The sequence below is a fragment of the Megascapheus bottae genome, chromosome 9 (assembly GCF_031878675.1).
Source record: "Megascapheus bottae isolate mThoBot1 chromosome 9, mThoBot2.hap1, whole genome shotgun sequence".
NCBI lineage: Eukaryota > Metazoa > Chordata > Mammalia > Rodentia > Geomyidae > Megascapheus > Megascapheus bottae.
This window is the reverse complement of record NC_143517.1, coordinates 17,634,474-17,657,611: the sequence shown is the minus strand read 5'-3', so window position 1 is coordinate 17,657,611 and position 23,138 is coordinate 17,634,474. Positions and strand designations below refer to the sequence as shown.

The 23,138-nt window shown below is 36.5% G+C and overlaps 1 protein-coding gene across 1 annotated transcript in view; it reads right to left on the bottom strand.

Moving 5' to 3' along the window:
* Prex2 (phosphatidylinositol-3,4,5-trisphosphate dependent Rac exchange factor 2) overlaps window positions 1-23,138 on the bottom strand; it is a 262,087-nt gene that overhangs the window by 144,167 nt on the left and 94,782 nt on the right. The window contains exons 7-10 of the mRNA XM_090338918.1: window positions 20,266-20,399; window positions 14,023-14,126; window positions 4,241-4,390; window positions 1,685-1,829 (exon numbers count right to left, since the gene is read on the bottom strand). Coding sequence (XP_090195044.1) covers window positions 1,685-1,829; window positions 4,241-4,390; window positions 14,023-14,126; window positions 20,266-20,399 — 533 coding nt within the window. The remainder of the gene's footprint in view (window positions 1-1,684; window positions 1,830-4,240; window positions 4,391-14,022; window positions 14,127-20,265; window positions 20,400-23,138) is intronic.

Here is a 23,138-nt window from a genome sequence, read left to right as displayed (position 1 = left end):
GTTTAAGGAGAATCTCTTGCTCAGTGGGCATCTCCTTTTGAGAACCCTGAAGGTTAAACCCCATGGACCCAGTCCTGTTGACGTATGGGGATCTTATGCCAAGCTGGACCCAGATGTGTCCTTTTCTTTGTATCAAAGCTATCACTTGGGAGACTGTGGGAAACAATGCTACTGCCTTGGGCAGCTGTGTGATCACCTGCTCTAAAGAAGAGATCCAGTGCTGCCCTTCAGCCAGGAATTTTATGGCCTCCGTTTTTCAGAGTTGGGGATGGAAGGCAAATATAGTCTATGGTTACATTGTATATTCTCATAGCTAGTGAAAAAGGATGTCCTGAGGGGAATTGCAGGCACATACTGTAATCATCTCTGTGTTTCCAGAAGACATAGCAATTCCCCTGCCCAAGTCTCATAACTAGGCAGGGATGACACCAGAATTTGAACTGAGACACTTGGACTGAGATCTATACATTGAACTGCTCCTTTAGCATATTTTTATTTCTAATGGCATTCCCTTAACCTCCCTTATTCAATTACTATATCTTTAAAATATATGAAATTCCTGTGAATACCTGCATTAGGAATTGTGGGTAGTAGGCAGTCAGCACAGAGCCTAGCCAATCCCCTCTTCAGTCTGCACTGATGTAACTAGACAGGGAATTCCATTTATCACTGTCTGTGGAAACCAAGTGAAACATACTACAAGCCCAACTTGTTTACAGATATTTTTTACACATGGTTTTGATCAAGTGTATTAAAAATAACAATAAATGAAAAGAATCAGAAAGCAAAAATTTGAAATTCCAGCAAAACCTATTACACAGCTCAGTGGAGGCGGAGAGGACCTCAGTCAATCCCTGTAAATAAATTAATCTGTTATCAGTTTGATTTAAATAACTTTAAATAACTTGTAATTTATTGTATATTTCTTTGCCTTTAGTTTTGTGTCTGCTGCCAAAAAAGATGAACTTTATAATAAACTTTCCAAGTAAATAGAGCATGTAATGTACTTAACCTAATTGATAAAGTGAACATCTTTTTTGTTTGTTTGTTTGTTTTTTGTTTTTTGCCAGTCCTGGGCTTGAGCTCAGGGCCTGAGCACTGTCCTTGGACTTTCTCAAGGCTAGAGCTCTACCACTTGAACCTTAGCACCACTTCCAGCTTTTTTTCTATGTATGTGGAACCGAGGAATCGAACCCGGGTCTTCATGCATGCTAGGCAAGCACTTTAACCACTAGGCCAAACTCCCGGCCTAAAGTGAACATCTTTATATTTATTGATAGGTAGGCATGTCTTTACTGAAAGTTGGGCAGGTTGCATTATGGGAAAAATGAATCAAGCACTCCTAATATAGTACTGGACATGTTATAATCTGTGTATTTGTGTGTCTCCCACAGAAGTGGGCTTCTTGGAACCAGGTTCTACTGTACCTTACATGATTCAGTTTCTTAGACTACATTCCTAATGACTGTGCCCAGGCCCTGAGTTCAAGCCCCAGAACTGGCAAAAAAAAAAAAGGAAAGATGGAAATGTAAAGTAAATGGAGCAAGTTCAAGGTTTTGAGTTCATAGCTTAATATTGGGGAAAATATACTTGAGAGTATTTTTGCAAAAGAAATAAAGGAAAATTAAAGTTTGAGAGAATGAAAATATAAATGAAATGCATACAGATAAACCACAAAGCCTACCTTCCAAGAAAGCATTTAGGGAACGTAGTCAGTTTCCTCTTTCTGTCTTTAATGAGATTCCCTTGTTCACACATCATTTTATAAAGTTTCTCACCTTGTTCAGAGATCATTACCCAGGTGTCTTGCTCCATTCCTAATTTTAAACCTACCGAAAATGATAAAAAAAAGACATCATGTAACTCAAATATCTCCCCATTCATTTGCTCAGGAAACAAGTATTTATTGGCTATTTACTGAATGCGGGACGCTCTGTGGACAGAGTGCGATAAAATGGGCCCGATTTTCAAGTTCATCGTGTAATAAGGAGAGAATCAAGAAAGATTGCTGGGGTAGAAGGCATCTTACACAACGGTGCCCAAAGGTCTATGGGTTAGCCAGTGACATAAGAGTAGCCGATGAGATTGGGTAACTGGACAGTGTAACCCTGGGAATAGCCTGGGATGCACCCTGAAACCACAGAAGCAAAGGCAGGATACTCACTTGTACCTGAAAATGTTGGGATCTTTCATAGAAGGCTATATTAAAACAAAAATGAATGAAAAGATATTTCTAGACAAAGAAGTGTTCACGAGAGCTAATGTCCACTGATACACAGACAGCCCCGGATTTAGGCGAGAAGATAATGTGGTGATGGGTTAGGCTGGAGTCCTGACAGTTTTAATGGACATCATTCCTTAGATATTGTGTTTTATTCAGCAGGTAGGGAACAGCAAGGCAATGAAGAAGAAACATTCAGTTCCTTTAGAGAGGTCAACTCTGAGGGCAATGTGGGGAGCAAACTGTAAGCAGGAGGCTTACCAAGAGGAAGGTCATTAGAACAAAACTACAAACATGTGAGCAGAAAGGGGCTACAAGTTGAGGAAGAAGATGGTGAGGAATAAGCAAGGGATTGACAGGTCACAGCAACTGGATAATGTAGGAATGGAGGAGAGAAGTCAGTATTCCTGACAAGGTTTGATGAGAGCAACTGAATGAAGATGAGGGTACTTGAGCACAAGCTTCCAAGTGGACAAACGTGAGCACTGAGAATATGAGTATGCTGGACATAAAGTTGGGAAACTGGCAGGTCAGAAGTTGCAGTTAATCTACCATCACTAGATTAGCCAAGCCAAGAGCTAGGGAGAAGGTATTAGTGCCACAGCTGAAATCCTGGGACTCCTCACACTCAAATCAGTGGATGGAACTGAGAAAGAACTGTTGAAAAACTACTGGTCTTCCAAGCTACAAATTCGTATATTCAACAGTATAAGACAAAATAAAATTTATCAGTAATGGTGAATAATCCACAGGGTAGAGTTTGAAGAAATATCATGGGGTTTTAGAGAATTCCCTTTTATTTTCTTTCACATTTTTTTGTCTTGGATAGAACATAGCCATTCTGGGGGGTGGGGGGAGGCGGGGAGTGGATGGGGGAGTAAACGACAGTCAATGTGACAAAAAATGCAATTCATCTTTGATGCTATCTGATTTGATACTTGAGTTGTTCAATAGGCCGGGTCTGATGGCACATGCCTACAACTCCAGTTACTGAGGAGAAGATTGGTAATATCAGGTTCCCAGCAGCTCAGAGAAAAATGTTAGCAAGACCGCATCATAATCAATAAACTGGATTAAGTAAATGTAGTGTAATCCCAGCTATTTGATAAGCAGGGACAGGAGGCTCACAGTCTGAAGCCAGCCTAGGCAAAACCAAGAGACGTCACCCAACAATAACTAAAGCAAAATGGCTGGGGAGTCACTCAAGTAGTAGAACATTTGCCTAGAAAATAAGAGTCCATGAATGCAAACTCTAATACTACCAAAGGGGAAGAATTACAGGAAAGAAGGAAAGAAGGAAGGAAGGGAGGGAGGGAGGAAGGTAGAAGGGAGGGAAAGAAGAAAGGATGAGGAAGGAGGAGATGGAGGGAGGAAGGGAGGGGAAAAAAGAATTACAAGTATTTCTATTTTTGAGTTAAATTATATAAAAAAGACTTTTTAGAAATAAAGTCTGTGAGCTAAATATTGCCACACCAAGGACATTTTGAAGCTTCCATAAAGTCAAATCTCAACTAAGACTCCTATATGAACAAGTTCTTATTGGTTATATAACCTTATATTCAATAACAATCTAATCATATGTAAAGTTTACATGTATATCTACTGTATATAGAGAGACACATACACACAAAGTGCTAATCCTAATTAGGAAGCTAACTTGATTTGATTGGAGAAGTATTAAAGTCTGTGTTTTAAAGAAAGACTGATAAAAACTTAAAGAAAAATTTGAAAGACTGGAAGCATAATGTGCAAAAAAAAAAGTTGAAAAACATTAAGGTGAAATTAAACCAAAAGACTATGTGGGCTATAGTATAATTAAAATAAAATATTCACATAAGATTTTCCTATAATGACATTAATATGACTTAAAATATACACTAATATGTAACTCAGTTGATACAGTAAATCAAGGTGAGTACCAAACATCAAGCCATTTTTTTCCTAATTTGTTTCTATTATCTGCTCTCAAGCCCACTGAAATTTCTGGAAAGAATGAATAGTTCCCTGTCCACAACCCACCTTTTCTTCTCTCTCTTTCTTTCAAAATGGCTTCCAACCATTCATGCTTTTCTTCAGGTGTCTTTGCCATGCAAACAAACCATTTATTTTTTGCTGTGTTGTGTATCTTCCATCCATTAACAACAATGTGCCCACTGCTGTGAAAGTCAGCTGAAAAGTCAAAGAAGAAAACAATGATTAAAATGGAATACACACTATTGCATCAGCATAATAGTGAAGTTCATGAAAGCTCTATAGCCACTGAATTCTTTAAAATATTTAACTAACTTTACTAGGTAAATTCAAATGTACATGTATTTAAATCAAATATGAGGGGCCAGGAGTTTGGCCTAGTGGTTAAAGTGCTTGCCTAGCATGCATGAAGACCCGGGTTCGATTCCTCGGTACCATATATGTAGAAAGAAGCTGGAAGTGGTGCTGAGGCTCAAGTGGTAGAGCTCTAGCCTTGAGAAAGTCCAAGGACAGTGCTCAGGCCCTGAGCTCAAGCCCAGGGCTGGCAAAAAAAAAAAAAACCAAAAAAAAAAAAAAACATAAATCAAATATGAGCTTTCTTTTTTTTTTGCCAGTCCTGGGCTTGAGCTCAGGGCCTGAGCACTGTCCTTGGACTTTCTCAAGGCTAGAGCTCTACCACTTGAGCCCCAGCACCACTTCCGGCTTTTTTCTATGTATGTGGTACCGAGGAATCGAACCCGGGTCTTCATGCATGCTAGGCAAGCACTTTAACCACTAGGTCAAACTCCCGGCCCAAATATGAGCTTTCTTATGTAAAATGCATACATAAATTTAAAAGTAAGTTCAATTATATATGTAACTATGTAAGTACATATACATATATGTATGTATACATATATATGTATACACATATGTATGTGTATATGTGTATACATATATACATATATATATATATATACACACACACACATATATGTCAAAGCCTAACCAGTGGCTCATGCCCGTAATCCTACCTACTCAAGAGACTGAAAAAAAAATCACAGGAGGGAGGTTCAGTGTCAGCCTTGACAGAAAAGTCTCTGAGAATCCAACTAAAATTAACCAGCAAACTACAAAACTGAAAATGTAGCTCAAATGGTAAAAAGCCAGCTGTGAGGAAAAATAAAAGCCAAGTGAGAGGACTAGGAGCTGAGTTCAAACACACGCATACACACGCAAGCATACAAGTGTGTAAGTACATATGCATATGCGTATACATATGTATGTGAGTGAAATGTTTGTGTGTGTCAGATGCAGCTATTGTTTAATAATGAAACCTTTGTAACACACAACATTACTATATTACAATACAATTAAACAGAATAAAATATTTACTTGCATTCTATGCAAGTGAATACTGCTGACGCTTCTAAAGCAAGAAGAATTTTTCTTTAATCCTCAAACACATAGGTACTAAATTAATTTTGTCTTTGTAAAATTCTCTGTAAATAATAACACTCATTTTGAGACAGTCAACACCATACAGAACAATTCTTTACTACTAAATATCCAGCACAACAAGAAGAGGATAAGTCAGCAGAACACCCCATACATGGAGCACCTAGGTCATGACAAGGTCATGACAAATGGGAACTCATATGTGCAGAAACATGACTGCTGCCCTGGTTGAAATGTACTCTTTAAAACCGCACAGTGTGATACAACCCAAATGAAGAAAAACTCACAAAAATATGTTCTCTGAGGATGATAACATTTAATAGTTCTTTTCAAAATCTTCTGATGATTGTGTCTAAATGGTTATAGTGAATTAGGAATGTCACCAGAAGACACTCTCAGCAACTCATCAGGAACAAAATCATGCTGGCACTTAGGAAGAACATTTACTGGCAGAACCGTCCCTGCCAACTCCAGAATCCAAGGGAAAGAGGGAAAAAGAGGAGCGTATCAGCATTGATCCCAAGTTCAATGACATTTTTCCCTGTCAACTCTGAAAGCCTTTAAGTGGCAACAACCAGGATAATAAAGTTAAACCTCAGACTGTGAACAATGGTTTTATCAAGGACTTCCTGGCACTTTCCTGGCTTGGTGATGGCCCTTTCAAATGATCTGGTTTATCTAGTAAGTTTTCAGTGAAAACATGTATTTTTGACATTTATTACCCCAAAATCCAGTTTCATGGTCTTTTGAATTAGTACCAAACATCACACATTATCTGCTGTTAGACTGTGAGTCACTCAAAGGAAGGGGTGTTGCATGGGGCGGAGGGAGGCTTTTTGAGTCCAAATCAGATTGTATTAAACGTGGATCTGCATCTTACATATGTGTCTTAAGCCTATGAATTGTCAGTGACAACTGCCCATATAGAGATTTATACCAGCAGAGGATTTTCCCCTTCTAAAGAAATTATAAGCCATCTTGAAGAAACTTTTGTTCTTTCTTTGTCATTCTATGTTTAGTTCATGCCCACAACCTATACAAATTATCACAATCTTATCATTCATGTCAGATAAGCATGAACAAGCATTAGTAGGAAAAATAAACATTACTTCAAAATTATCCTCCAGACTCTCCTTAAGTGCTGTGCATAAACAGAAAGTTTGATAAACTGGTGGGAAATATGTATTTTTTTTTAAAAAAATTCTAGGCTGTACATTGCCACAACTCCCTGGTGCAATTTGTCATATGAAAAGACTAGAGCCCATGGTTAGTTAAATAAACCTTGTACTACTGATTAGAAGATTTCACATTCCCACCAGTGCTATTAGTCCTTTAGCCCCTGTCTAAAGAAAAAAAAATCTATGGTCAGGGAATACGAGATACTCAAGAGGCTGAGATCTGGAAAACCTGGTTCAAAATTAGTCCGGGCAAAAAAGTGCTGGTGACTCCAGTTCCAATATAGCCAGCAAAAAGCTGTGCTGGAGGTATAGCTCAGATGATAGAATGCAAGCTATAAATGAGTTCAGCAAAACCAAAATGTCCTGAGTTCAACCTTCAGTGATAACACAAATGAAGAAACAAACAAAAACATGCCACAGGAACATCCAGCTTGTTTGATTACCAATACTGAGTTTACTAGAAATGAGCACTGATAATTCCTCCCACAGGATACAGGGAAACAGAAGGTCAAGTACCAAACCCAGCAGGACAATGACACCTATTGGGCTACCCACACTTGGAACTCCCTGCCCTTGCTGGGAGTTTGAGTGCTTGCCTAGAATACACAAAGACCTGGGTTTGATTACTTGGTACCACATACATAGAAAAAAAAGGCAAAAGTGGTTCTGTGACTCAAGTGGTAGAGCACTAGCCTTGAGGAAAGCCCAAGAACAGTACTCAGGCCCTGAGTTCAGTCCCCAGGACTGGCAAAGAATAAAAAAACAAAACAACAACAATTTTTTTAAAAAATTAGAACTCCCTGCCCTCATTCCTGGAGTCGGGCCCTTGTTCTTTTCAAACCCTGCTGACTTGTCTTTCAGTTATTTTCTATCTAATCTCACTTTATTTAAAAATGTTTGGGTGTCTCACCAATGAATTTGGTAAAACATAAATTTTTTAATCTGCACCCAATCTAATGGATACTATTGTCCCCTGCCTGCTAATGTAGGCAGACCTGGCCTGCTGCTCAACTTTTTTGCAGCTGTGACTACAAGCCGGAGCTATTATCTCAACAAGTAAGCCTACTTTCCTCTCTGCCATATGCACCCTTCATTCTCTCAGAGCATGCCCACCTCTTCTATCAAGCCCTGTCAGACCACTCCAGTCTGTATATTCAAACTTCCTCTAGTAGAATACAGTTAAACCCCAAAACAGACATGGGAGCATATAATTAACTGTGGTGACGCTAGCTGCAATGTACAGAAATTAAGATCATTAACAGGCCACAGCATGTACTATCACCAATGACAGGTGAAATATCCACTCACTATTTGGGGGAAAAAACAGCTTGTATCACAAAATTATTCATTTTTCCCATCTTAGACACAATAAAATATTCGTGGGTAAAGAGCTATAAAGCAGGACTTGCATAGCTCTTTGAGCACCTAGGCTAAAGGTTTGATAGAAATTAATTTACTGTACTCAAAAGACACTATGTTGAAAATTATACAACCTGTAGGCAGGGATGAGCGCAAATGTCTGGGAATGCATGAAAGAAGAGGTGACATTGTCTAAAAAGGAATGTACTCATTATCTGACTTATGAAGCAGTAACTCCTCTGTATGTCACCTTTATTATAATAAAAATATATTTAACAAAAATTACTTTATTAAGTATGAAGGAATTCCTCCAGATTGCAGGTTAGTCTGAAGAAAGGGGAAAGAAAAATGTCTTTGCTTGAAAAGATATCTCCCTCATGTGCCACAGAATTTTAAATGAAGAAATAAGTTTTTTTTAATTTATATGATAGCTAGTTTTCTCATATCCATTTTAAAACTCATGTATGCTGGGTATAGTGTGATGTGCCTATAACCCAAGCACTCCAGATGAGGCAGCAAGATCACATCTTTAAGCCAACTTGGTCAGCATGGTAAGATCTTGTATCAAAAAAATTCTTTGTAATAGGAATATATACATACGTTTATGTGTATATATTTGGATAAATGCATACTTACATTGACAGCAGGCATGAATATATAGTATAGGTAATTTACTACATTATAACCAAATATTCATCAAAGTTCAGAAGCACTTACTTATTTCAAAATATGCATTGAAAACTGAGTATCAGTGGATTCTGTCTACAATACTATCTACTCAAGAAGCTGAAATCCCAGGATCAGTATTCAAAGCTATTCAGGGCAGGAAATTCCAAGAGATTCTATCTCTAATTAATCAGCAAAAGCACTGGACTGAACACACACACACACACACACACACACACACACACACACACACACACTTCCATAAATTATCTTTTCAATAGAAAGCAAAGAATGCTTCCACACTCATTCTAGGCAGCTAAGATTACTCTGATACTAAAATCAAATAAAGACACAGCACAGAAGAAAACTATACACCAATATCCTTGATTAAAAAATATTTTTCAATAAAAATCAGAATTCAACGAGGCAGTAAAAACTTCATGACTGTGACCAAACTGCTTTCCTTTCAGGTCTGTAAGGAATAATTAACATATGCAAATCAATAAACATAATATAGAACAGAATCATATCTAGGATTACAAACAAATCACATGATCATCTCAATAGGTGCACACCTCTGAAAAACATGCAGCATCTTTACGTTAAAAGCCCTATACAAATTCAGTGTAGAAGGATCATAATAAGGACTATGTTGTAAGAGCCCACCTATATGTTCCTCTAAAATCAGACATAAGACAATAATGTCAATTTTCACCATTCAGAACTTAAAATTTTTATCCAGAGTAATAAGGGAAGAAACAAAATGGAATTCAAATATGAAGGACGTCAAATTATGTAACAGAGGATGTAATTGTATGTAGTTAGAAAACCCTAAAGCAAATATAGATAAATTTCACCAAGTAGCAGAACACAAAATCAACATACATATATCAGTTTCTGTCCTTTTCATCAATAACTAAGTCTGTGAAAGAAATTAATCTTATTCACAATCATCTCAAAAAAAAAAAAACCAAACCTAAGATAAATCTAACTGGCCAGGCATGTTGGTACATGTCTATAACCCTAACTACATGAAAGGCATAGGAGGAAGGATCTTGGAGTAAGGCTGGCCCCAGGCAAAAGTGTGAGTCTTTAGTCAGAAAACTAAATGAAACTTAAGGCAGAAAAAAGTGCTGGGGCTGGGCGTGGTGGCTCATGCTTGCAATTCTAACTACTTAGGAGGCTGAGATTTGAGGATAGAGGTTCAAAGCTAGCCCGGGCACTAAAGTCTGAGAGTCTCTTATCTCCAATTAACTACCAGAAACCAGAAGTGGGGCTGTGGCTCTAGGGGTAGGGCGGTAGTCTTGAGCTGAAGAGCTCAGGGACAAAGCCCACGCCTAGACTTTAAGAAGACCCACAACTGACAAAAAAAAAAAAAAAAGAAGGCTGGGCATGTGGTGTGGCTTTATTACTTGATGCTCTTGAGTTCAACCAGTAACACTAATAATAATCTAATCATGAATGTATGTAAAAGACCTCTGCGATGACAATATAAAACAGTGAAGAAACTTAAAGATACTTAAAGAAACTGAAGATACTTAAAGGAAAGACCTAATACAACAGAGAATGAATGCTATTAAATGACCTTACTAGTAAAAGTGAACTATAAAGTCAATACAATCCCTATCAAAACATCCTAACATTTTTACAAAACAGAAAGAATAAAAAAGGAATCACTGAATACTTGTAACACACATTTGTAGTACTAGCGACTCAGGAGGCTGAGATCTGATTATATTGTTTCAAGTCAGCCAAGGCAAGAATGTCCATGAGACTCTTAACTCCAATTAACAAGAAAATGGAAGAGGAGCTTAGCTCAAAGTGGTAAAGCACTAGCCTTAAGCAAAAATGTTCTGGAACAGTGCCCAGGCCCTGAATTCAAGTACCATGACCAACCAAGTAAAATTTTTACAAAAAGAAAAAAAAGAAAAGAAAAGGAAAAAAAAAAAGAAAAGGAAAGGAAAAAAGAATCCTAACATTCATTGCAAAATGTTCAAATAGTCAAAGAAACCCTGAGCAAAAAGATCTATCACAATACCTAATCTGAAAATATAGTGAAAAGCCAAAGTAACAAAAACAGCATGAGACTCACATAAAAAACTCATAGACTACTGGAATAGAGAAAAAGTCTACAAATAAACCTATTCATCTATTGCAGAATGAGTCTCTACAAAGGTATCAAAAACATACTTTTGAAAGAAGATAGACCTTTCCATAAATGGTGCTGGGAAAACTGGATATTTGTACACAAAAGACTGAAACTAAACCCCCATCACCTTGTATAAAAGTCAACTAAAAAAATGAAACAAAGACCTAAGGCAATACCTGAAACTAAAGGGAAACATGGACAACCTACTTTAAAGCATTGGTGTGGGCCATAATTACTAGAATCGTATTCTATTGGCCCTAGATACAAAAGCAAGAACTAATAGTGGGGACTGTGTCAATTTAAAAAGCAAAGAGACAGCCAACAGAATGGGAAAATACAGTTTTTAAAATCACAAACAATTGCCAGGCACCAGTGGCTCATGCCTGTAATCCTAGCTACCCCAGAATACACGCCAAATGGCTAAAAAATATAAACAGAAGAAAAAGAATCACACATGTCAGTAGAGGCGTGTAATCCTAACATGTCAGAGATAGAGTCATGAAAAGTGAGTGAAGGTAGGGAAGGAAAGAAAAGAAGAGAAGAGGATAGGAGAAGAAAGAAAAAGGAAAGAGTTAGAGAAGAAGTAATGAGAGACAATAGGAGCAGGGATAAAACAAGGAGAGGGGAGGAGAGAGGAGAGGAGAGCAGTCAATTGATTCAGTCAATAAATGGACACCATAAATGAGCAGAATAAATAGACAAATGAAGGGGAGAGGGTAGGGGGAGGGAAATAGGGACAAAAACATGAGAAGGGGTATCAGTGTATAAGAAGTAATGCACCTTCTATCTGGCGAAAATAATTGTAACCCCTTTGACAATAAAAGAAAAAAATAAAAAAGATAAGTTTACCATCTCCTAATGTACAACTGGGGGAGTATTACCTTCAAATAAGACATGGAGATATTAAAAATCATGTTTTGTTCTCTCTAAATGTACTCAAGAGTTTATGAATATAAAACTAAGAAAAAGTTTTAGAATCTAACCATATCATTACTAACGGATATATCTGATATTCTGAATAGCAGCAATTGCATACAAAGATATGGCAGAGATCAGATAGAATCATCAGCAGAAAATCGAGTCATTTAAATTATTATAAACAACTAGTATTACATGGTGATTGCAACTACCAGGTAGTCAGAATCAAAGCTATCCCTAGATACGGTTAATTTATATACAATTCCAACCCCAGTAAAAATAAAACAGACAAATGAAACTTCTCAAATGAAGAATTACAAATGCCTATATATATATATTTAAATAAGTTCTGTACAACTTTAGCCATCATGGAAATACAGATCAATAAAGATGATGAAGACCTGAAAGTTGTGAAGGGAAAAGTAAGTTAACTAGGGAAGAAGCAAAGGTAGACTACATGCATTTATGGGAATGCATGGGTTTAGGTAGAGATGATGCATGCATACATGGAGATGTCACAATGAAATACACTAATATATACAATATTAATTACAATAATAAAAGTTGTCAACATACAAAAAGGGATAAATTACTGATAGGTGAGCATTTGATTACATGCTAAGTATTAAGTCCCTCTGGAGCCCCAGAAGGAAGGAAGTGAAAAGAATAAAGGAAAGCTGCACCTCAATCTGTTACAACTCTAAAGATTATAGAGCTATTTCTCTGTGTGGAAACAATGATCACTTTCCAAGATTTATTTTATTTCATCTCATTATTTTTCCTAGTATATATTTGAAATTATGATTAAAGTCACTCAGCAAACAATGTGATTCACTTTCCTAAGGTTTTACTTTATAGATTTTTTTCCAATAAAAGAAAATTTATTTTAAATTCATTTTACTCAATGCCTGTGATTAATCATCATTTTGAGAGCTTATTTGTAAAAGTAAAGCATTCATAGCAAAATGTAATGATCTATGTGTAAAAAGCACTTAAAATGAGTACTTAAAATTACACAAAGCATCTCCATGAATAATTTCTCTTCACAAGCAAACTGATAGCTTATCCATAATAGCAACAATTGTACAGGTTTAAAAATATGGTTGTTATGGTCTTTGTTCAATACAGTATAGGCACAAAATTACCATGCCTGTACTTATAAAACATAATATAACCTATAATCTTAGCTAGTCAGAAGGCTGAGATCTGTGGATCACAGTTCAAAGTCAGTCTAGGCAGAAAGTCTATGTGACTCATTTCCAATTGACTAGAAAAAAAAAACAGAAATAGACCTATGGCTCAAGAGGTGGAATGCTAACTTTGAGCATAAAAGCTAAGATTGTCCAGGGCACAAAATAGATAGATACATAGATACATAGATACATACATACTTACATATTATGGTATAACTCTAAGAGAATCAATTCAATTATCCTTAGCTGTTTATTTACACAGACTATATACCAAGAATGATGAATATTCTGTGTGGTTAAAGGTAAATGAACACTATCAGGTAAACATTCCTTAGCCATTTCTCACTACCTTTTGTTTGAGTACTAATATGCTTCTGTCAAATATAAATTTCTATATTCACAAGAGGAGAAACTCCTTTATGTTCCCTTGATCTTTCCTCTATTTACAAAGTACTCTTCAGCTCTAATTCCTTCCAAGTGATAATTCTGTCCCATTACAGGCTTTACTACTGATAGTTTTTTGGGAGAGGGAAGGGGTAGGTAGTTCTGGGGTTTAAACTCAGGGCCTCTTACTTGCTTGGCTAGCAAAATACTGTGGAGTCAGGCCTTCAATTCCTAGGCAACTGCTTATTTTTAAGCTGTTTTGCTTGTAGCCAGGCCATGTCCCTGAGGCACAATCTTTCTATTCTAAAAAATTCCAGTCCTACAGGACTCATCTAGCTTCCCTCTGCAGAAATCTCAGCCTCCCATCAAGCTAGGATGACAGACTGGAACACCTCTCCCAGCAAAGGGTTAAGAAAGAGACTAGGATTTTTTTTTTTTTTACAAAACCTGGCATAGACCCTGGATCCTCCTTATTCCAGGCTCCCAAGAAGGAAGGAAGAAGGTGTTCCGCTCTGGTATTCTATTTTAAACCTGGGAATCACTTACCCGTGCCATCATCCACATTCTCCACCTCCATCACTTCAGTATTGATTCGGCCACGGAAAAGGTACCGATGTCCATCTGTGGATGTTTTGCTGTTCTTCAACCGTCTAAGATGAATGAAACCACAAAGACTTCATGAGTATCTTCAGTATAAAGTAATGCAAAACATATTTTAAGAAATTATTTGAACAGATAATAGCATGAATTCAATCAACATTATCAAAAGATTTGGGGAGTTGATGATTTTCCTTAAGTCATCTAATTCATAACAGCACCAGTTAACTTGCAGGATGTAACTACTACACTAGATTGTCTTTTAACGTAAGCATTGATTTAAAGATAGCCAACAAAAGATGAATGGATAAAGAAGACGGGGCCTAGTGGTAGAGTACTTGCCTAGCATGCACAAAGACTCAGGTTCGATTCTTCAGTACCACATACATAGAAAAAAGCCAGAAGTGGTGCTGAGGCCCAAGTGGTAGAGCTCTGATCTTGAGAAAGCCTGACTGCGCAGGCCCTGAGATCAAGTCCGGGACTGACAAAAAAAAGAACAACCCCAAACTCATATGTGAAAGCTAAAGACGATACATGTTCATGGAGATGTACTTAAGTATTACACCTGTAGTCATATATATATATATATATGTATATATACACATAATATATACATATTCCACACAATGTAATGGTATTATGCCATTGATTCAAAAATGGAGAGACTTGAAAAAATTATATTAAGAGAAGTAAGCCAGACCCAAAGAAACATAGGTTGCATGGATCCCCTCATTTGTTGTAACTAGATGGTACCTAAAAATATATACATAAACACACTAAATGGTAAATTTTAAAAAATACCTGGACATGATAAATTATACAGAAGTCCAGATATTCACACAGTGAGACTAAAAGAGGATATTCCTAGGAGAGGATCACAAAGGCTCAATAGCTATGTGCATATAAATATATAACGCTATTTACTTAAAGTAACTCCAAGAAATGTCAATAAGAGGTTGATTGTTAGGCTAGGAGTCTGTCCTAACAATAGTAGAGTGCTTGCCTAACATGCACAAAGACACAAATTCAATTCCTTAGTACCACATGCACAGAAAAATCTGGAATTGGTGCTGTGGCTCAAGTGTTAGAGTTCTAGACTTGAGAAAGCCCAAGGACAGTGCTCAGCTCCTGAGTTCAAGCTCCAGGACTGGCAAAACAAATTGTTAATGTCTTAGTTTACAAAAATTGTTATTATAAAGGTGATAAACAGAGGAGTCAGTTACAAAAGTCATTTAATGAGTACATTTCTTTTTGAACAGTGTCACCTCTTCCCCATCTAGCATAAGTCACAAGGTACTTGTCCATTCCTGCAAATATATAAATGTCTGAAGTGACATGATGAAAGTCCCTTGGCATAATTGCAACACATTAAAATATAATCAATGAAAGTAAAACAAATTTCTGTTGTGGAAGAAGAGTACTAGTAGAAGGGACACAGAGAAAGAGAGAGGGAAAGTGATGATGAACTATGAACGTGGTCAGTTAATTTGTATATATGAATATAGTATTAAATAACATGTGATTAATGCAGGGGAGGATACTAATGTTGCAATTCCTTTGAACAGCAAGCTTACAATTAAAAAACCATGAATCCCAGGGAGCTGGAACATGTGTTGTGGGGAGGTAAGGTCAAAGGGAGGCAGATAGATGAATAAAGAAGGATAAATGAATACAGACATAAGACTCAATGTACATGTGTGAAATGGAAATAGGCACACTGAAGGGATGGGTGGGGCTGGGAGAGATGAGGAGAATGTCAAAAGGGATGACATTGGTCAATGTTTTGTACCCATGAACTGACATCTTGAATCAAACCCTTTCGTACACATTTTTATTAACAATAGGACAGGCCAGGAGTTTGGCCTAGTGCTAGAGTGCTTGCTTGCCTAGCATACACAAAGACCCTGGTTTGATTCCTCAGTACCACATACATGGTAAAAAGCCAGAAATGGTGCTGTGGTTCAAGTGGTAGAGCTCTAGTCTTGAGAAAACCCAAGGACAGTACTCAGGCCCTGAGTTTAAGTCCCAGGACTGGCAAAAAGATAAAATAAAAATTAAAAAAAACTCTGTGACAATGAAATCTGTTCAAATTGGTTTAGAAGTGGTGACCGGGTTAAAGGAGAGTGACAGAGGGATTGACTTTGATAAGACCTATAGTGTACATGTGTAAAGATGTCTCTGTGACACTCTCCTTGTAAACATATGCTAACTTTTAAAATCTATTGTATTTGGACCAAAAAGCAAGTGTAGAATTTGCCTTAACACAGAACAACAATGTTGTCAATGCAGACACTAATGCCTGATTATTTTAATCCTCAACTTAGTTTCTGTTATCTTTCTTATTTTTCAGTAGCTGATAATTTCATTTTTTTCCCAAGCTTGGATCAACATACTCAATTAGTTCTTCAGATCTTTCTTCAAAGGGTTCTTAAGCTGAGAGATATCCAGCTGCAAAAATCTTTTCCTATACCGATTCTACAGTACAATTGCTCTATGTTGTGGAACAAGCCTCTCAATACATGTATAATCCTTTTGAAAAGTCTTTATTTTTAAAGTAATATTAAATATTTTAAACTTTTGCATATAGTATACCTAGTGATGGCATGTAACAACAACCACAAAATTCCATGTTTAGACATAAACATTTGTAACAATGAATTAAGTAGTTTTGAATTAGAATTTCTAAACGAGGAGAGAGGTTTTTACTTTTTGTTGAGTTAAACAAGAAAAAGTCTCAAAAATAATTCAAGGAAATTAAAAAAAAATACCAAGTCATTCAAGAGGATTCAATTGACCTCGACTCTTCAACTTGATTCACTAACATAACACTGGCCAACAATTAAATGTTATGGAAAAAGAGGAAGTTATCATCATATACAACCCATCTAGCATAAGTCAAGAGATGCCATCCACTTCCTGCATTGCTCCGTCTCCCCTCTCCTTTGCAGTTCAATGCCTGCCCTGAAGCAGATGGTGAACATAAAAAGGGGTCCTGAGTTGTTGCCACCCTCCAGACCTACTTCTTTGGAAACAACTGCATAAGCTTGGCTTATTTGTCCCAATCCCTCCTCAAAACTGGGAGATAACAAGGATGACTGAAACTGTTCATATTAAATACAAATATGCAATTCTATTTACTGTATAATCAACATGTATATGTATTATGAGTGCACGCTACCACTAGGCTATGTTCCTGGCCAGATTGCAAATCTTATGAGTTGTATATAATTTTGTTCTATATATTAATAATCATATATGCATATCTTCCTTCTATTATTTTTCTGCTAATTATGTGTTTCATGGCTATAAGGATATATGTACAGTTGTAAAAAAAATCTGGAAACAACTCTAACATCCAGTATTAGGAGGAATAAATAAATTGTGATCATCAAAATGTTTTATATTAAACCAACGGGGTGTTATATAGAAGCTAAAATCGATAAAATATTATTATATACAAATGGATATATAGATTTTAAACTACTTGGATACAAAATATAAATTTCAAATGACTAAATGTAATATACTATTTTATAATGCATAGTGTGACCTTTAAACAAACCATGATTAAATCATATCGTATTAACACGTGTCAAATATTACATCATAAAAAATACTACATCATAAATGTTTTAGGGCTGGGAGTTTTGCCAACTGATAGAGTGCTCATCTACCACGCATGAATCCCTGGGTTTGATTCCTCTGTACCACATATACACAAAAAGCCAAGTGGCTCAAGTGGTAGAGTACTAGACTTGAGAAATCCCAAGGACAGTGCCCTGGCCATGAGTTCAAGACCCAGGAATGGCAAACAAACAAACAAATAAATAAATGATGTTTTAATCTAGCCTAAAATTAACAGTACTGAAAGATCCAGAGGTAAAATGATTCACCTCGCTCACACATGATTTAAAATAAATATGTCAGGCAATTACAATAATTACAAAATGGCACCTTCTGAAAACAAAAAGAGATACCAATCTACTTACTTATTTCCACTTCTAACTACATTTTGATCCACGCTTTATATTTACTAAAGATATTGATTACTCTAGAAGATAGTTATTTTGTAAAACTTTTTCTGTTGCTTTATTTAATAATTATACTCAAGACCATTCCTATCATCATTTGTACAATGATGTTAATTGTGCAAAAGCTCTGTGTTTGATGCTAGGCATATGATACACCTACATAGAGAGCAAATTTATATATTAATATGGATAAGATAAACATAAATGAAAAGTAATTTCATTCTCAAATAGTTGTTTTTAATAATTCCACCCCAAACATCTTGACTCACATCACAACTTTAATGAAGTACACATTTATTAAAAATTTAAAAATCCATTAGAATTAATGGAATCTCCTCCATCTTCATTTGCCTCTATTAATTCCAATCTTTCTGACAAATACAATGAATTTAGATATATTCAGTCAAATAAATAAAGAGGTTCCATTTTCCATGTGATAAAAAAGGATTTCTGAGCTGGATATGTGCTGGCGTGATCCTTTAGTCCCAGCTGCTTGGGAACCAGAGGCAAAAGGACCACTTAAGTCTGGAAGTTTGAGACCAGCCTGGGCCACGGAGCAAGACCACGTCTCAAAAGTTATGTATGTATGCATATGTGTATGTATGTGTTTGTGTGTGTATTTAAATATGATTAAGATAGAAATAGAAACATTTATTTTTTTCCTTCTAATCCAAACTAGGTTTCTTTAATGAAGGTCCATGTTGAAGTCCTGTTTTTTTTTTCTTCTCACTTCCTGTTGTTGCATTTTTAATTAACATTTTCTACTAGAGAATTCTAGTATAACATTTCACACAGAAATCCTACATACCATGGACATAGCTGACAAATCTTTAGCAACTTAGGAATACTCACCTAAGGAATTTAAAAACGGTACTCTCTTGATTCTACCATCAGACACCATTCAGCTGGTGTCTCATTCTCAATCTACCAGTTTGGATAGTTTCCTAATTTCTGAACATGGCATACACAATCACTCCAAATCCACTAGTCACGTGTCCTCAGTTGCATGAAGTCTATTGGTAGCATCTCATGAAAACCAATGTATTCCAGACACAGTTCATGTCTTAAGAATATTCAACTAAGTCAAGCCCCTATTCTCATGCCTGTAATTCCAGCTACTTGAGATGCTGAAGTCTGGGAATTGTGATTTGAAGCCAGCTTAGACAGGAAAATTTATGAGACTCTTATTATTAATTAGCCACTAAAAATCCAGAAATGGAGTTGTGGCTCAAATAGCAGAGTGCTAGCTTTAAGCACAAAAGTTCAGGAACAAGCTCCAAGTTCAATAATGAAGACCCAGAACACACAGGCGCACACACGCGCGCGCGCACACACACATACACACACACACACACAAACTCATATTCAACCAAGGCAAGTTAAATGCTCCTATGGAACCTAGTAAAACCTTAAGACCATCTCCTTGCTTGTGATAGGGAATATTAGATGATGTTCAGAACCATAGCTACAGAATAACGTCAATGGGGTACCAGGAAAGGAGAGCGGGGAGGGTGGGAGTGGTATTCAGTTGGGATGCTTCAAGTACACATTCTAATTTCATAACCTTTGGTGTTACCAAGTTATAGGTACAACTATAGAACAGGTGGCTCAGGTGAAGGGGGAGGAAGTATCACTGCAGATAGACTGTAAGCTTTCAGGTCCCAGATTCTAGCTAGATCACCTATGTGAATTTTCAACTGCTCCAAAACAGTGATGAGTGTAGAATGCAAATAAAGTGGTCAAAGAGCTTAAACAAGCCCTGACCCTATGTGCAGCAGGGAGATGCTTTGCTCTCTACAAAGGGAATCACCAGGGAAATCAGCAAACAGGAAAGACTAATATCTGAATTCTCATGTACCAGGACTCTCAAAGAAGAAGAAGGAAATCGTTCATGAGGAGAACTAAGAAACAGAGAAAACAGACATGATTGCCTCTCCTATAAGACATTAGGGTTAGGAACCAACACCTCTCCTCAGGAAGGCTGTGATGAGGTAGAGTCTTGAGATGGCAGTAACATTCAATGAAAGCCAGGCATGCTGGAGACAGCAAAGTTACCATGGGCTAGTCATGGGCTGAACTCTAGGAGGACTCACAGGCAAAGCAGGAGCCCCATGGGACATAGGAAAGATATTTCTGAAAAATGACCTATGTATGATCTTACCTGTGCTTTCTTTTGCAGTACACCAGAAGATTATCAAAGAGAAAAAACACCCGTTCTTGAATATTTCCAGAAGAAATTTTCAGTAAGACGCCGCCCATCAGCATTTCAGTGCAGGTGTCAGTAATGTTAGAGCCCTGAAGTGGGGAAAAGAAAAAATGGTGATGTCTGATTGCTTGATTCCATTTATGATGCTTGCTCTGAAGATCAAACCCAGGACTTTAGGGAATTCTAGTTGCTCTACTATTGAGTCATATTGGCAGCCCTGATTAAAATTTTTGTGTGTAATTATACTTATAAGTATGACTGTTTAACAATTTTTATGATTACATTTATTTAAAAAAAAGTAATATAGGAAGTAGAGCTGTGAGTCATGAGGTGGAGCATCTGCCTTGACTGTAAAAACTAAGGGACAAAGCCTAGGTACTGAGTTAAACCCCGGTACTGGCACAAAAATAAACAAACAAAAAGGATACGATTAAAAAGCAGGGTCAGGAGTTTGGCCTAGTACTAGAGTGCTCACCTACCATGCACAAAGGTCAGGGTTCGATTCCTCAGTACCACAAACATAGAAAAAGCTGGAAGTGGTACTGTGGCTCAATTGATAGAATCTAGCCTTGAGAAACCCCAAGGACAGTGCTCAGGCCCTGAGTTGAAATTTGAGGACTGGCAAAACCAACTAAAAATCAATATATGTATTAGATTAACTGCAAGGAATACAAGTATAAATGTGGGTCTGAACAGAACTCTGAATGAAGTCTCCTTTCTATTCTTTTCTCCTAATCGGGATCCACAGATATTTCATATTTGAATTTTAAGAATTTACATTCACAGGCATATTTAAGTATACAATGACAAGTTATCTATTGTATTTTGAAACTAGATAATTTAAGCTAATTCATTAATTAATATCCATATTTTTCCTTTGTTCTTTCTTTGGTCAATATAGAAAAAGGCTCCATGGCTTGAACTTATGTAAAATGTGAGCAAGTATCAAGCTAGCAAGAAACATGGAAAGAAGTTTCTATCTACTACAGAAAGATATAGGTACACTTATAGTTGAAATAAACCCTTTCTGAGTGCCCACTAAGATCATACAATTCATGATAAAAACTGATACTTGACATGGAGTGAGCCATCAGAAAGGGAAAGAAGCTACATGTAAGAAGGGGCCTGAATGTGGTATCACAAGGAAGGAAATCTCTGCACAAAGCTCAGGACACATGCTCTAGATTCTTGCATGTGCTGTGCATGTCTGTTTTTTTAGCTGTTATAATTACAGTCTTGTTCCACTACCTTATCACAATGAATTCATTAAAAAGAAGTTTTTCCATGAGATCTATAACTGGGCCTTGCAAGAGAATTTCAGCTTTAAGTGTGCCCAATTTCTCTGAACCTGGAGGTAAATTTCTGGTTCTTATTTAAATCAGTGATTCTGATAGTATATATTTGGCATGTAAAATCCAGAATGATAATTTAAAATCTCATAATTCTATAATAGGCACCAATATAATTTTGTGGTTGTCATTAAAATTTTAAATTGAAATGACTACTCTTACATAATAAGAAATTTCTACAGCAATAAACTACTCTAGAAAAGTTTAAAAGAAAAATTTATTAAAAGAAGGTTACTGTTAACATGGTTATTTGTGTAAAAAAACACATTTTAAGTTTTAGATACTTCCTTTTTCATTTTCATTTAATTCTAATTATATATATTTGAGAAATATTTACACAATTTATTCAGTATTCAGTCTTGTATTCATTAAATAAAGATGATCATAAAATATAAAGATAAGTCTTAATTCTAATGGTAATGAGTTTTTACTATTTACTCATAATGAATATAGCATTCCTATCTTAGAAGAAGGTAACAGTACAATAAAAACATAAAAATTGAACTATGGGGCCGGGAATTTGGCCTAGTGGTTAAAGTGCTTGCCTAGCATGCATGAAGACCCGGGTTCGATTCCTCGGTACCACATACATAGAAAAAAGCCAGAAGTGGTGCTGAGGCTCAAGTGGTAGAGCTCTGGCCTTGAGAAAGTCCAAGGACAGTGCTCAGGCCCTGAGCTCAAGCCCAGGACTGGCAAAAAAATAAATAAATAAAAATAAATAAATAAAGAGAAGAAACCCCCCCCTTTTAAAAAAAATGGAACTATGACAGGAGCCTTTTCCTAAAACTGAATCAGTGTTTGATATTTAGCAAAGCCACTCAGCACATTTTCTCCACGATGTCCAAGAATAATTTGCATTTGTAAACCCTTTCTCTGAAACATATTTAATATATATTTCATCACCAGTGAATATTTCTTTAAATCTTCATATTCCTTTTCCTGGTTAGTATTTGGTCTGTTTCAGAAATCAGTGCTGATTTTTAATTCTAAATATCTTATATTTAACAAGTACATTCCACAGCATATATAATAACAACTTAAGTAAGATGGATATAAAGTTAGTTTTTAAACATTTCTACATGGCAGGCAATGTGCTAAAACCTTTTTTTTTTTTTTTTTTTTTTTTTGCCAGTCCAGGGCTTGAGCTCAGGGCCTGAGCACTGTCCTTGGACTTTCTCAAGGCTAGAGCTCTACCACTTGAACCTCAGCACCACTTCTGGCTTTTTTCTATGTATATGGTACCGAGGAATCGAACCCAGGTCTTCATGCATGCTAGGCAAGCACTTTAACCACTAGGCCAAACTCCCGGCCTGCTAAAACCTTTTTGTGGTTATAACTATTTAAGGAGTTGACCCATTATAATAAGAAGCTATGTTTTGTTAATTGACTATCATGTAAATTAGAGTCTATTATTCATACTTTCTGCTTAACCCAAGGGTCTAAGTAGGTCATCTTGCCAACTAGATTTTGCAAATCCAT